Raw genomic sequence first — 16,961 nt, 5'->3', positions numbered from 1 at the left:
TGCAGCAATAATTACACCAGTGTTTTTTTTTTTTTTTTTTTTTTTTTTTTCTATTACCTGATAGTGTTCAGTCTGCTTAGGAGAAGTATTTTAATGGCTTGCTTTATTGATTATAATCTATTAAGCGACATCCCTTAATTTTTTACAAATGTACAAATTCAGGGTTCCCTTTCACTTTGTGTTAGTCCTATACTAGGGGTTGCACTTGGTAGCCCAGACACCTCTTACATCATTTAGAAAAGGCCAAGGAAACTGGCAAAAAAAAAAAAAAAAAATGGCAACGAGACGCTGTATTTGGGTCCAAAGAACAGAACAAGTGAGGAAATGCCATGCTGGCCTATTTATACCTGGTTATTTGGGGTGTGGCCAGCTATACAAATAACCAGGTATAAATAGGCTAGCATGGCATTTGCACACTCATTCTGTTCTTTGGACCTGAATGCAGCGTCACTTTGTGAGAAGCGGCACCTCATTCACCTCTTGACCTCCTTGTCATTGGATCTTATGGAGGCAGCGGTTTCTTCCTCATCCACACATAGTTAAAGGGGTCATCGGATGCAAAATTCACTTTTACATGAATGTGTGTCGGCAACGGTCAAGTGTGTTTTTTTTAAATCCCCATAAATAACAATGTCTTTCACAAATCAGACCATTCTCAGCTTCTTGGGCTATGCGACGCCACACAGACCAAGGCCTCTTCCACGACAGTTGATTGACACAGTTGTCTTACCTTAGTCCTGAGTGAGCTGTGAACTGCCCGCCATTGTTTTGATACCTGAGCAGGGGAAGACAAGAGTGTCTCCTAAGCGATTAAGGTGTTCTGTTGTTGGATGTAATAATGATCCAAGCAGTCATCATTTACTCCCGACATCTGAGCCGCTGCAGTTACTTTCATTTTTGAAGGGAACATGTCCATGATTTACCTAAATGCGTCTATGTTCGCGCAAATCATTTGTGATCCAGCATCACCTTGAGAAGACGTGAGTATAAGGTTCTTTTATGAATTTTTGCAAGGTAAAAAGGGTGTTTTTTTTTTCACTACCATTGAGAAATTTTAATCAAAGCATATTATGGACCCTAAAGAGTCATATTCACGTGTAGAAAATGGGAATCCAATGACCCCTTTAAGTTTTGTGAGTGTACCACAGCGTGCTTCAGCGGCGATCTTTGAGAACAAATTTCCTCTTAAAAGATCAAATTCTGTAATGGAGCTTCACTGGTGGAATCATGTGCTTGCATCCAATTAATAAGCCATTATTCTAGTTCACTCTCGAGAGTTGTTTGGCACACACAGGGCATGTGGTCCTCAACCCCCTAGCCCAATTGAGATTTCGTGTCAGCTGGGAAAAGAGCAAACTCTGTCCTGTGCACAGTATCTCTTGTAATGCAGTTCAATGTCTAAGTCAGTGATTCTAAACTCCAGTCCTCGGGGCCCACTGCTCTGCACATTTTGTATATTTCTGAATCTGACACACTCAGTTCAATTCAAGGATCTTTCTGAGCTTCGTACCTGAGCTGATGATCAGGTACGTTAGATGAGGGAGACATACAAAATGTGCAGAGCAGTGGGCCCCAAGGACTGGAGTTGAGAACCACTGGTCTAAGTGATGACTGAAAGGGAACATCTCGGTTTCGTATGGTAACCCCTGTTACCTGACGAAGGGAATGGAGATGATGTGCCCCTTATGTCGAAACTCTAAACTACCGCTGAGTGGTTGGAATTCTTCTTGACTCCACAGAACAAAATTGTAAATGCCACACTTGCCTATTTATACCCAGATATCTGGGGTGTGGCCAGCTATGCAAATTTTGCTCGCCAGTTTCATTGGCCATTTCACAATGGCCCTGACCCAAATGGCACCCTAAACTCTTGCGGTCTTCCTCTGAGTCCGCACTTTCGTGATTTAATGCCACTTTGACTGTCAGGTAGAAGTCTGCAGCGGAGAAGTGCGTATCGAGGGTGCATAGCGGCCACATAGGAGCACCCTTCTGAACGATAAAATGATGAACGGGACACCATACTGTCTCGTGGACTTAATGAACGTGCTCTTGCGGTGGCCATTGTGAGTCCACAAGACTGCAAATGTACATGAAGTTTGCCATTTGGGACAGGACCAATGATGTCAGAGGTGTTTGGGCTCCCCAGTGTGACCCTTAGTGGCGGGCTTCGACACATCTCCATTCCCTCCAACAGAGGACAAGGGTTACCATACACAACCAAGTCATTTCTGTGGGTCTCAAAAATCTTAATTCACCCTTTCACAAAGAAAGTCTTCAATTTTTAATTATTCATGACATTCATTTTTTCTAGTTTATATTTAAAACAAGAACAAATATCTGTCAGTGGGGTATGATAACCTTTTCTTTTGAATTAAGTTGACTTGACTTGGCAGATATTTGTTAGTTTTAATCATAAATTCACTTCATTTGAATCAATTTCTCGGAAGACTTAATTTTTGTTACTTCATTTTAAAAAGGTCTTTAAATAGTTTTAAATTTACTATTAAAAACTGAAGAAACCCTGAAATACTTTGTAAAAAGATGTTACACAAATATGTTGAAAGTTGAATGCAATTAGGTCTAAAGGCTATAATAATTGGGTCAGCTGTGCTTTGGAACATAGTCATACGTCTGTTTTGTCCCAGCTGAATTAGTTTCAGTGGTCACAACCTCTGAATGGCTAATTTGTCATTAATGTTCTTTGGACTGATCATCCTGAGCTTTTAAACCTTAAGCAAGCAGCTCTATCTAATTAGGCGTAAGCTCTGCTTGTTTTCCTCGAAACCAAATCCGATGTTAACGCTCGAACCATCTGTCCTCACGTGCGTGCCGCTTCGCATAACATCACTGCACAAACGCTTCACATCCATTTTTGTTTCTCAATATTTGTTTTATTACAAACATTTTGCAAATTCATTACACAAAAATACAATAATGCAGATGTAAAAAAAAAGTTGCAAATGAGTCACCCGTGTTGTTGCACGTGATGCTAGATAATTGGCTTTTGACTTTGCATTCTAAAATGTCACTCAGTTTCCTTCCCCATCACCTTTAAGATGTTGATTAGTGATGTCATTGCAGTTCTGGATCGTGTTTTGATCGTAACATCAGCCTGAACCAGAATGACAAAATTCCTGAATGCATGCCAGCATGCAATAACTTTTGTACCTCCAGGAAAACAGGCAACAAAAGCAGATGGGGAAAAAAAAAATATTATTTTGGCCTGTCCTTGTAAGTAGAAGTATTTCCCTTGAAATGGGAAAGCAATGCTGCCTAAATGTATTCAGCTGTACAAAACAGCCAATATAAGTCCGTTTTAAAAAGTGGAGATGGAAGAACCAGTGTTCTTCCAGTACGTCTTTATGGCACAGTGGTACAAAGAAGGTTCCTGGATATGCGTAAGGCACCGTCTGGTGACTCAGACCTGACATATATTGTAGTAGACTGTAGGTCTTTCGAAAACAGTGTCCCCGACCACCTCAAATATACAGTCTTTGCCGGCCAGCAGTGGTACTTCAGTTAAAGGCACATTCTCCATGTTTTGAGCCGTCTGGCTCTCCTGTGAAGCTCCATATGCTTTAGCCTGACAAAAAGGTGGTCATTTAGTATAAATGAGCATGTGGTATTTTAAGATAAAGTAAAGTTTAAAGGGATAGTTCACCCAAAATTGAAAATTCTGTCATTAATTACACACCCTAATGTCGTTTCAACCCCACAAGACCTTCGTTCATCTTAACAACACAAATTAAGATATTTTTGATGAGTTTTATGACCCTGCATAGACAGTAATGCAACTGACACGTTTATTGATGTCCTTACCTTTCTGGGCCTTGAAAGGCCGTGTCAGTTGTGTCAGTTGCGTTGCTGTCTATGCAGGGTCAGAAAGCTCTTGGATTCCTCAAAAATATCTTAATTTGTGTTCCCAAGATGAACATAGATCTTACAAGACTGAAATGACATGAGGGTGAGTATTTAATGTTTAATTTTTAGTTTATAGTTTTAGTTTTAGATTTAAAGTTTAATGTTTAATTTTTGGGTGAACTATCCCTTTAAGCATGATGCTAAAAAAGCCTTTGAATTATACAACAAAGGTTTGGAAATGGGTCAATGACATCGTGGACATTGTAAGATTGTCCACAATAAAGAAAATGAAAGAGTGATAATCTGGTTTAAAACATGCCTTATTCAAGTTTAATTGTAAATGAGTTTACATTTACATTATTGAAAAATGAGATAAAATGAGTCTCATGTCATTGACCCAAAAACTGTAAACAGAAAACAAATGTTAGCTTACCGCTCTGTCAGGTGGGAAGTCTTTTCGACACAAGTGGCCAATGATTCCAGCTGCCAGAGCATCTCCTAGTACATTGATCATTGTTCGAAAGCGATCTCTTTAAACCAGAAGGGGCAGAAGACTTCATTCACTATTTCCTTCATGCATCGTTTTAATATTTATTCTTAATATTTACTTTCATATAAATTAAATATACTATTTATATTTAATTTAGATGATCCATTGATTACAGCTGACTACAGCTATCATGAGCTGTAATTGTTTTTCTTTTCCAGCAGATAAAATGGCAAGTAATCTCAACTTACAAGATCCAATCAATGGCCACAATCAGTGTGATGTCATCTGCAGGCAATCCAACAGATGTCAGCACTATCACCATGGTTACAAGGCCTGCCTGAGGGATTCCAGCGGCACCTATGCTGGCGGCGGTCGCTGTTATACTGGAGGAAATCAGAATAGTAAGATTATTATTATTTATTATACTTGATTCCTGATGGAATTGATCATGTTGATATAGTTTGCATAATCATTAAAACTAAGTTTACACAAAATGTTTGTCTGTCTATAGGGCAGTAACCTCTATAGACATCTGTGGGATGTCCTCCCTCCAATAATCAGAATAGTGGTTGATCAAAATAAGTGTTGGTTGAACAGTATGTTTCTCTTTTTTTTGATGGCCACATCTTAGAAAGCAGGGTGGCCTATGGCTCATAAATAGTCGATATGTATAAAATCACACTATTTAATTTAAAGAACAAATGCATAACAATTGCATTGGAATTAAATTAGTAATAATTTTACATAATATTTACTAAATTATATAATTTCAAAATTAAAAAACTGGACCACAAAACCAGTCATAAGTAGCATGGATATATTTGTAGCAACGGCCAGAAATACATGGTATGGGTCAAAATGATAAATTTTTCGTTTATGCCAAAAATCATTAGGATATTAAGTAAAGATCATGTTCCATTAAGATATTTCCTACTGTAAATATATTAAAACTTAATTTTTCATTAGTAATATGCCTTGTTAAGAACTTGGACAACTTTAAAGGCAATTTTCTCAGTATTTAGATTTTTTTGCATCCTCAGATTCCACATTTTCAAACAGTTGTAACTCTACCAAATATTGTCCTATCCTAACAATTTATTTATTCAGCTTTAAGATGATGTACAAATCTCAATCTCAGAAAATGTTCCCTTATGGCTGTGGTCAAGGGTCAGAAATATGAAATAAATGATTCAAAATATATGTCAAATAAAATGTATGTGGCAACTTCATGATTCTGTAATTCTATTTGTAGTACTTTTCACAAATAAATATTTAAAAATATGAATGAAAACAGTGTAATAAACAGCACAAGTACCTGATGGTGACCAACTGTCCGAAATCCAGTTCGTACTCGTTGACTTGGGCAATGAAAATAGCAGCGACTGCTTCATAAAGCGCCGTTCCATCCATGTTAATGGTGGCTCCCACTGGCAGCACAAACCGGGCAATCTGCCTGTCCACTCGGCAGTTCTCCAGCAAACATTTCATTGTAATGGGCAGCGTTGCAGAACTGTGAAAAAGGTCAGGTTACACGGTCATGAGGTCAATGCATGCTTTTACTTGATTTAATGGAGTTGGTACAAGCCATTTACACATTTTTTGAAGCGTTCATCTTACCTGGATGATGTGGCGAGGGCGATGACCATGGCTTGCAGAAGCCCTCTGATGTATGTGAAAGGATTTTTCCGTGTCAGAATGAAATAGAAGAATGGAAGCAAGATGAGGCCGTGCACAAACAGGCCTGCCATGACCGTTACCCCGTACCAGCCCAGCTTCTTCCCAAGTGTGGAGGGATCACTCATATCCAGGATTTTGCCAGCCACAAGGAAGATGATCCCAAAAGGAAAATACCTGTTGAAAAGTACAGAGAAGTTAAAGAGTAATGTTCAAGAATATGGTTCTTCACATTCTTTAGTCATATTGAGGACTGTGTGATTATGAGCAAGACTTCATCTTCAAAAGTCATTAACATTTATTTTGTGTACATGGTCATTAGAAACTGATGTCCTGTCATTAAAAAGTCCTGTCATTCACCCAAAAATAAACATTTTGTCATTAATTACTCACCCTCACGACCTTCTAAGACCTTTGTTCATCTTCGAAACACAAATGAAGCTAATTTTGATGAAATCCAAGAGCTTTCTGACCCTGCATAGACAGCAACTCTTCAACGTTCAAGACCCAAAAAGGTAGTAAGAACATTGTTAAAATAGTCAATGTAACAACAGTGATTCAACTTTAATTTTATGAAGCTATGAGAATACCTTCTGTGCGCAAAGAAAACAAAAATGACAACTTTATTGTGTGTTGTGGTACTCATGGCAGAGACTGACACGGAAGAGAAGAAATTGTTGAATAAAGTCATTATTTTGGTTTTCTAGCTTCATAACTTTACGGTTGAACCACTGATGTCACATGGACTATTTTAACAATGTCCTTACTACCTTTCTGGGTATTTAACATGTCAGTTGCATTGCTGTCTATGCAGGATCAGAAAGCTCTTTGATTTAATCAAAAATATCTTAATTTGTTTTCAGAAGATGACCGAAGGTCTTATGGGTTTGGAACAACATGAGGGTGAGTAATTAATGACAGAATTTTTATTTTTGAGTGAACTAACCTTTAATATGGCACATTAAAGGGATAGTTCACCCAATAATTGTGAATTCTGTCATTATTTATTAACCCTCATGTCATTCCAAACCTGTATGGGTTTCTTTTGTGGAACATTTCATTCTATGAACATGAAAGTGAGTTAATGATTACAGAATTTACATTTTTGGATAAACTATGCCTAACTATTAAAATCAACATGAAATGGCACTTGCAACCCTATTTTACTTCTGTAATGTGATGCATTTAAAGTAAAACAGGAAATTTAGTGGAAAAAGGTAGGTCCTTTTTTGTCCACTGATAACTGGAAAAAATGTACAAAGTTATTTATTGTGATATTGTGTTTTTTTATTACAAAACAAAACATTTTGTTCTTATAACATGCAGTGATTAATTGTTAACATTAAGAAAGCATATGAATTAAGGCAGTAAACAGGGTCCGATAATTTTAAATGTTTTCACAATTAACAGATTTATGCTAATTCTATGCAATGTGAATAAATGCATTTTAGAAAATATGATTATTTCAATAAAATCTAATTTTCTGCTATGTATACTACTAATTGCAAATAGTGGCAAATATCTGCACCTCAATATTGTAGTACATTATAAAACAGTATGCAGTAATAACGTATTGAGTGTATATGATTATTTTTATTAAAATTATTAAATGGATGCCGCCTTGTTCGGACAATAAATCCCTCCCTACACCTAACCCTAACCCTACCCAAAAAACACCTGTATGGCACTCAAATTTTATTGGAAATAAATGCCTTTCCAATGTCATATGAGATGTGAAAAGAGAGAAAAATGAGTTAAGCAAAAAGTGGATTTGAACTCGGGTCATTTGCGTTACAAAACACAATACACGCTTTACCGTCTACACCACTGGAGCTGTTGTTTGGTAGCTGTCTTTTGTAATATTTTCGATCTCAACCACAGGTTGGTAGGCAAAGTTAGTGCCTCTGCCAACACTCCAAAATAGTTATGCCATGATTATTTTCTTCTTTTTTTTTTTAAGTTTAGAATGTAGAAATCAGTTTTATTTACTAGTTTATGTTAAAACTGTGTGATGGAAATCTTATATGCAATTCAAATGGATAAATCTTGAATTTAGACCTAAATATTTTTTTGGAGTGTAATACGTGCTAGCAGTGTCGTAGCCCCACGCTACCCAGCAGCATGTTGAAGTGTGTGACAACTCTTAAGTGCAGGTGATCCATAATCCCCGCATGTGCCGAATGACAGCATGACTTTAACACACCTTCATGCTTGCAGCCGTTATGCACGTGCCAGTTGCATGCTGGAAACTTCCACTCAGATCCTCCGCTAATGGTATCTGAGCCCTCAAGCTTCTCAATGGCCAATCCTGGCCAAGTGTTCAGTAAATACTACTTCCTGATCTTAATTTCAACAACAAACTGTTTTTTTGTATAGAACTGGTCTTTTAAAAACACTAAAGGATTGTTTTGCTAAGATGATTGTTTCAATTGACAGATTTTTGAGTATGAATGCGTTCACACCAGTGCTTTTTACTCTTACCATACGGCCGCATTAATAATCTTCATCACACACTCATTGATGCACTGGCAAACGCTGACCAGAGGAGCTCCCCGTTCACCCATTTTACCAAGTAAGAGACCTAAATGAAAAGCCTTTTGTTATAGTTATGCATTTGATCATGATTTTACTTAGTGAAGATGCTTCATTAGGTAAAGAAAGAAGTTTACCCATCGTGGCTGAGAAAATAACAATGCCGAGTACGTTCATCTGCTGACTGCTGCTTGGACGGGTCTTATAGTCGATGTCTGGAGGTGGCGTTAGCTCCAACAGCACCGTCCGACCCTTTGGATTTTCTTCATCAGGCATCAAGTAGACAAAATTTGGGCGTCCTGTGTTCACTGGTGTTTTTAAGACTGGAATGATGTCTGTTTTATACTGAAACAACAAAATATAAAGCTAGGTTTGACTTTTTCTGGAAATGCGAGTGGTTTTTGCTTGTATAAACCTTGTATTCTCTTCTGATCCTGATCCATGCAAGTCTAATGTATTTTATCATACAGCAAATGAAAGTCAACAATAAGCTGCATGATTTAAGGTATTGTCAAAGCCTGTATATACTTATACACAAAATGGTTGACTCACATTACTATGAAGGGGAGAAAGTGCAGTGCAATAGTGCAGCAGTCATTAACACATTATAAGTAATGCTAGTTATGTAATTAGATTGCTTTTTTCAAGTACCCAGTATATGCAAGTAACGAATTACTTTTAAATTTACAATGAAATATCTGAGTTACTTTTTCAAGTAATGCAAGTTACTTTGTTTTCCCATTTATTCATTTATACCTCTCCTGTCCCCATATTGAGAGGCAGAAGCACTTCCTACAGCTTAATGCTGTACAGAAATTCCACCTATCTGAGAGTCACAGCGTGCAAACCCCACCAAGAGTTCTTTAGCCCCGCCTGCTCACAGAAGCACCGCAAATAACATAATAGTGTCAGTCTCCTTACTCTACGAGATTAGTTAAATATTTGTATGCACGTCAACATTTGAAGTTGATCAAAAATGTTAATCAAAGTTGTCCTAAGACAAGAATGGCTATTGTTTTGGTTTTAGGACAACTTTGATGAAAGGTTGTGATCCACTTCAAATGTTGTCTGCTGCATATATGTGTATAGAATGCATATTTGGCAAAAAGTTAAAAATGTAGGTTCTATGGATACAATCAGCTTTAAAGGGGTCGTATGATGCAATTTCATGTATTCCTTTGTCTTTGGAGAGTTGCAAGCTGTTTGTGCATATATAAGATCTGTAAAGTTGCAAAGATTACAATCTCAAACCCGAAGAGATATTCTTTAGAGAAGTTTAGGCTCAGCCACACCTTCCTAAAACGGCCCATTCAAACATGTCCCCACGTCTATGTCACGGTGTGGGAAGATTTGCATAACACCGCCCAAATGTATACGCAAACAAAGAAGGCGTAACTTATTCTCGCTGTAGTATTGTTGCAGCCACCACCATGTTGTGGAGACGCTGTGTGTTTTGTTGCGAAAGCAAAAATACTTTGGCCATCCAAATGAGTACACAACTAGAAATCAGTGGTTAAGTTATATTTACAACACTATTCCAGACCAGTACAACGCAAATATTCGAATGTGTGCAGCACACCTGAACCTGGGAGAGTAGCCTACAATGCCGGCTATGCACACTATAAAGTGGGGCAATTCCAACTTTGCAAGGACAGTCCGGCGCTTCTGACTCACAGCCTGTAAGTACGTTTTCATATTGAAAGAATTTGCTACTGGCTATTCAAATGCAAGTTTTAAGCAGTGTAGAGTAGTGCTTGTTTGTTTCACAAATGTGTGTCACAAATGCAGACATGGCATTATGTTACGCAGCGCAGCGCGGTGCGACGCAACGAAACAAATAAAAAGACAGTATGAGTCATTATAATCAGCAATTATGTCCTCACTGGATGCAACAAATGCCTCGTTTATTATGGGTTTTATTGTTTTTGGTTCGTCGTACCAGGACACGGCATCACAATATGGTTAGGAGCGTAACATTTCCGTCCGGTATTCACAACGCACTGAATACCTGTCTAATCAGAGCACACTGCGCAACAATAGGAGCAACAATAATGTACAGTATGTGGAAAGTAATGTTTTTTGAACCTTAAACTGCATAAACACATTGCATTACATCAAATACACAAAATATGTTATTTTTAGCAACATCATATGACCCCTTTAAATTCATAGTTTTATATTTCTCCATCTTTTTTTTAATTTGACTATGTAATTCACAATGCCTCATGGGAAAAATACTCAAGGAACCAGTGCTGCTGAAAAAGTGGGCAGGCACTAACACACTTTATACTCTAAAATAAATAAATCTAAATAAAAGAGCCATTTGTCAATCTGATGTTGAAGTCATTGGATCACTACAGCTGCCAGTTCCATAGAAAAAGTCCAAGCGCATTGGCTAGACCAACCTTGGTTTTAACGTTATTTGAGAATGAAAAACAACATTTATGGGATTGCCTCCAGGTAGCTATTTTGAACATCCAAGACTTACATGTACAAGGCAATACAGAAATTTCAAAAACTTCTTGCCAAACTAACTGTTAAATACTTAAATGTGACAGCAACAAAATTTTCATGCTCATAGTACAAACACAAGACATTTTGTAAGCTAATTTATCAGTTGATAGGTGTCTGTTTACTCACCTGCTGAAATGTGGCTTCAATGAGATTGGAGGGGATCATATTCCTGGGGATGGAAATAAAGTATAAGTGTAAAAGTATAAAGCAACTGGCCATACTTAAAGCATATGTCACTAATTCATTAATAGTGCCTTTATGAATATATATTATACTACATTTATACTTTATGATACGTTGTACACCCTGCAGACTTGAACACTTAGGCTAGCTGTTATCAAGTATAGCAGCACAAGACATGCTCGCTGTGTTTATGGGCCGAGGGGAGTGGGAGAGTCCTGCACTTCTTACTTGGTCCTTTGTGCAGATTACTAAAAATACCCTAATCACTGCTTTAATAGGATTTCACTGTATGGGATGGCCTAAAATCCCCAGACATGGGCAACTCTTCCTATGAATGGCAGTTACGGTGTCCAAGAGACATATTTATGAACATTTCTATCAAAATAAGGTAAAATTTTACCTCAAAAGCTTATCATTTTATTAATAAACAAGCTGATATTAAAGGAGAAGTTCACCCAAAATGAAAATACCATTATACTTCATTCACCCTAATGCAATTTCAACTGTTTTTCTTCTGTGTAAAAAAAAAACTGATCCATGTGATTTTTGTTTTATATATAACATACTGATATTATAATATTATTTTAAAGCAACATAGCTTTGCATGAAGATCAGACTGCTGACATTCGTTTAGACTGATTTTGTGAACTGGATCAACCAATTCATTGAAAAGACCTAACTCAAAGAACAATTCAGTCACAAATAACGAATATGCTGAGGAAAGCCAGGGCAAATTTGATTCGGTTCCTCACAAAAAGCCATCAAATGGCTTCAGAAGAATACTTTTATATTTTTTGATGCCTGAATCCCCCTGTCCCTATGCTTTGTAATTGCATGGAAAGACTTTCTCTTTCTGTGTCACTGTAAAACATCATATAGGTGTGAAATGACATGAGAAAAGAACTGTCATGTTTGGGTGAACTTTTCCATTTATTTTCCAAGAAGCACATGTTTCTGGATCAGCAGTACTGAACCTACTAAAGCAAAGCCTTTAACTCAATATCTAGGCTCCTACTCCTAAAATCTGCTTAGCTGATATGAATGTTAAATCAGGACCTACAAGGATGTTGTAGCTACTTGACGTTATTTTATTTTTTTTGGACAGTTATACCTGACCAGATCCAGCAGCGCATCTGCAGATGTTATTACTTGTCCACCTCCCAGTCTACTGCTCTCCATGTGTGTCCCATAGCCAGGTTTGATGATAAGAACGAGTACAATGCCGACCACTACTGCAATGAACGTGGTCCAAAGGTAGTAAGTGACTGTCAGCACCCCCATCCTGCAGCAGGCCTTTGACTCCATAGATGACAGTCCAGACATTAAACTACAGGCAAGACAGCATGAGTTGATGTTTACATAATCTTTATGTAAGACAAATAGTTCTGTATCAAATATGAAGATGAGAATGAGTCAAATCTTTACCTGGAGGTGATTAGGGGAAGAATCAACATTTTAAGTATCCGCATGAGCAGCTCACCAGGGAAGGAGAAATAGATTTTTGCCTGATTACCAAAACAGAAAAAGAGTTTTTCAGATTATACACAATTTCAATAAGTATTAACGTTGCATTAACATTGGTAATAGGCTGGAATGTCATCCAGTTTTGCCACATGTTATATTTTGTGATATTTAAAAAAATAAATACATTTTTAGTTTGAGATTGATTAACTCCACACATTAGATCCACAGAGGTGAAGCTGGACAGGGTCAAGCTCCATCCATTACATCCAGCAAGAAGGAGCTAGATGTCATTTGGCTCTGCAGTGAGCACTACCTGATTTTATGACCAAATCTAAATGGTAGTGTATCACATTGTAGTATTTATCATTGCTAATAAGGAAATGTGTCTTAAGCTTGATTTCTAAAGATCATGTGACACTGAAGATGGGAGTAATTATGCTGAAAATTCAGCTTTGTTATCTAAGAAATAAATTATATTTAAAATATATATTAAAATGGAAAACTATTATTTTAAATGGTAATAACGTAATATTTCACAATATTACTGTCAATACCAAGTTTGATTTCTCATTTGGTATACAGTTAGGTTAAACTTAACTGTTAATAACATTCAAAAACTGAAGTTTGATTTCAATTTGGTAGTTTTACAGTTAGGTTAAACTTAACTGTTAATAATTTTCAGATATAATAATCACATTCAATGATTGAGTCAGTGAAACTGATCTGAGACATGATATTTTCAGGTAAGATGTACTGTATTTTTCAACATACCTTCTCATGTTGATTTGTGTTTATTTCGCGCTATAACTTTTTTAAAAAGTGGCTCGCGCTCCTGAGGCGCTACTGTCACGCCACATTTAAAAGCAATTTAAAAGCGACAAAATGCCATTTATTGTTTCAATTTAGCATTAGAATTAGTTTGTCTCTTATCAGAAGTAGCCTGACAAAGCACAAACCTCTTTGCAACTACCGAATAGGAGGCAAGCAAATAATGTTTAGTTGATACTGTAATGCTATATTATTATTAGCAAAACAGATTTAGCAAACACTCCACTCGGCTTTAAGCTCTGGAGAATATTAAATGTTACTTTTTCTAGCGAGTTTTAACGCAATGAAGTTTTGGAAGTGACATTTAAATGCGTGATTCACTCTAAAGGTGCAAAAATATGGCATGTCTAAATAGATAGGCACAATCTAATTGCAGACTAATAAGATTTTTAATTCCATTCCAAATATATGTAAAAGTAATGCCTTGTAAATCTTAAATGTCTCACTGTAAATCGCTATTCTTGTCAAGGAGCCGCTGCTCCATCTCAAAATAAAATGTTAAGATTTAATACATTTGAAGCTAAAGTTTAAGTGAAGATTTATTTGTCCATCTGACAGTACAATTAAAATGTGAATTTTTAATAAACTTATAGCTAAAGTTCAGGTAAATCTAAATGCCCATCTGACTAGTTACATCAAAGCGTATGACTCTGCAAATCCATTAAAATATTATACAACAACTGCAAACAACTAATGAATTGTATAATAAATCAGTCATAAGTGTCAATTTTTCAAAACTGAGCTTTATACATCTTCTGAAAGCTGAATAAATAAGCTTTCGATGTATGGTTTGTTAGGATAGAACAATATTTGGCCGAGATACAACTATTTCAGTATATGGAATCTGAGGGTGCAAAAAAAAATCTAAATATTGAGAAAATCGCCTTTAAAGTTTTCCAAAGTAAGTTATTTGCAATGCATACTAATCAAAAATTAAGTTTTGATATATTTACAAATATCTTCATAGAATATGATCTTTACTTAATTTCCTAAAGGTTTTTGGCATAAAAGAAAAATGTATAATTTTGACCCATACAATGTATTTTTGGCTATTGCTACAAATATACCCCAGTGACTTAAGACTGGTTTTGTGGTCCAGGGTCACATATAGGCAGCGATGCATGTGCAGCAATAACAATGTGCATAGTTTTGATCTACTGTCTCATCCATACAGTATAACAATATAATTTATTCTTAATCATAATATGGTTAGTTTCTATGCTTAATATGCAGCTCTGCTTGACACATGTTGTGTCTGGGGTCCCTACTCCATGTTTCTGTCACCCAAAGGGGTCCTTACACTGAAAAATGTTGAAGACCCCTGGCCTGGATAGTTGCTTTTATCAAACGATTACATCGGTGAATCCCTAGTATTTATACACTCTAAAAACCGGTGGGTTAAATGCAACCCAGCGCTGGGTAAAATATGGACATACCCAGCAACTGGGTTGTTTTGACCCAGCGGTTGGGTTACTACCCAAAAGGTTGGGTTAAACTTTTAACCGAACCGCTGGGTCAAAACAACCCAGCGCTAGGTTGTGTTTAAAGTGTACTAGCCTAACAGCACACCTCTCCTCATTCCCGAATTTAATGTTTTGTTCTCAAAACTGTAAGTATGTTATTAGAATTATGATTATGTTTCAAATATGAGTAATAGTACTGATGCTTGCCTCTAATGTAACTGCATATATTATATGGGAGGATGAATTTGCTATCAGAGAGCAGCACATCTGAGCGGTTTCCCCTGACTGTTGACATTTGCTGTTCAGCAGGGTCAGGCGTCACGCGCGGTGAGACTGTCTCTCACGTCAACCTCCATTTGTCTCGGCTGGAATGCTGTCTGTCTGGGATTAGATCATTGAGCACAGTTGTCCTTAAGCACTTCCTAACATTCAAACCTACACGTATTCCATCACAACAACATTGACATAAATAAAGACATCTTTTCACACAGTAGGAGTTGCACTATGATGACACGTTTTTCTGAGATCAAAAGCATGAGAAAAAGATTTGACCATTTCAGAAAAATGATCATAATCTACTAAAATATAGGAAAAGATGTTGGGTGGATGTTTGAGGTCCACCCACGAAGATGCATCACAACTTTTGAACAACTTCAACTTGCATATGTTTGCATGGTTCCTTATCCACATAATATCCACAGTCATCTAAAATCACAGTTTAATAAACCTTACCTGTGTGGAGAGCTCCAGACCTCTCAGCATGAAGCCCAGAATGCATCCTGTGATCACGGCTAGAACCGAGAGCGTCAGCAGCCCGTTTTGCCTGATGTAGTCCTTTACATACTCTCTGACGCTGACCGAGAACGTGCTTGCCATGAAGTTCTTCATCCTCTCCAGTGGGGTTTTAGCCGGTCCCGCTGGAGAGAAGATGATAGCAGGCTCGGGCGGCGCCTCTTCGGTATCTGCGGGTATCAGTAGCTCCTCCATGGCGAGACGCTGCGAGTAACGCAGGAGGGCAAAGCGTAACTTTTTCTAACAAGGGATTAAGCCATCATGCATCCATCCAGCATCTCAAGACCACGGTCAGGAGGAATTAGGAGGCTAAGAGGATTAGGATGCAGTAATAAAATCTAACACTTCCCTGTTGACAGTGGCCTTCTGCCATACTTCTGGATGTTTGGCATGAAGTGATGTCAAATAACCCCCTATTTTTGCGTATTCACTACCGGAGCAAAGGGTAAAATAGTAGTGCACTGTGTTGTTCGCAAATCTAATCCATAGTGAGGATGATCTGTGTCTCTAAAGCCACAAGGGAAGCCAGCACGTGACTTCACATGATCTTGTTACGACTGAGTTTGTCTGTTACGCACGGGCTCAATTAAATGATTTTTCTCTGGAGAATAGGTTGGCACAGGTAAAGTTCAGTACACTTGATACAGCCTTGTTGTCTTGTGGGGAAGGGGATTAAGGGGATTTCCAAAGTTTGGCTTTAGTAGACATGACCGGTGTGATCCATTGATAGTTCATTAGGGAAGAATAACAACATGCAGTAAACGGTAAAACTGTTTACACTACAAACCAATGTGCTCGCTCATAATTAAGGTAATACACTAAAATAATATAGTAAGACCAATTTGCAATATCAAGCAGCAAAACAAGCTGTTTTGTACAGCTAAAAATAGCTGGACATGGATGAGACAGGAAGCCAGACCCATTTAGTTTGCAAATGTCCACGTCCACTCTTACAGGAAGAAAATGTGACTGGAATCTTTGAATCCGTTCTCTATAAAGATTTATTGAAATTCATTCACTGATTTGTTCTGTACTGAAGCCTATAAAACTAAAACAAAAATTCAGTTCTTAAATGATATTTGATATATTATTATACTATAAGTCTGATCTCACTGTTCCACCATGGTTTTTAACAATTCTGAGAGAAAAAAAAGATATAA

The 16,961-nt window shown here is 37.3% G+C and overlaps 1 protein-coding gene across 1 annotated transcript; it reads right to left on the bottom strand.

The window, feature by feature from the left end:
• Nucleotides 1-2,950: 2,950 nt before the first annotated feature.
• On the bottom strand, nucleotides 2,951-16,068 carry slc1a8a (solute carrier family 1 member 8a). Its single transcript, XM_051122731.1, is given in 11 exon segments — nucleotides 2,951-3,583; nucleotides 4,295-4,391; nucleotides 4,600-4,734; nucleotides 5,667-5,861; nucleotides 5,969-6,202; nucleotides 8,507-8,606; nucleotides 8,695-8,902; nucleotides 11,198-11,240; nucleotides 12,366-12,581; nucleotides 12,680-12,759; nucleotides 15,742-16,068. Coding segments are annotated over 11 exon segments (1,800 nt in total). The 3' UTR covers nucleotides 2,951-3,418.
• Between the last annotated feature and the right edge of the window lie 893 nt (nucleotides 16,069-16,961).

This window comes from Labeo rohita, chromosome 11, assembly GCF_022985175.1.
Source record: "Labeo rohita strain BAU-BD-2019 chromosome 11, IGBB_LRoh.1.0, whole genome shotgun sequence".
Lineage (NCBI taxonomy): Eukaryota > Metazoa > Chordata > Actinopteri > Cypriniformes > Cyprinidae > Labeo > Labeo rohita.
The sequence above is the reverse complement of the archived record's forward strand: the minus strand, read 5'-3'. Positions and strand labels throughout refer to the sequence as shown.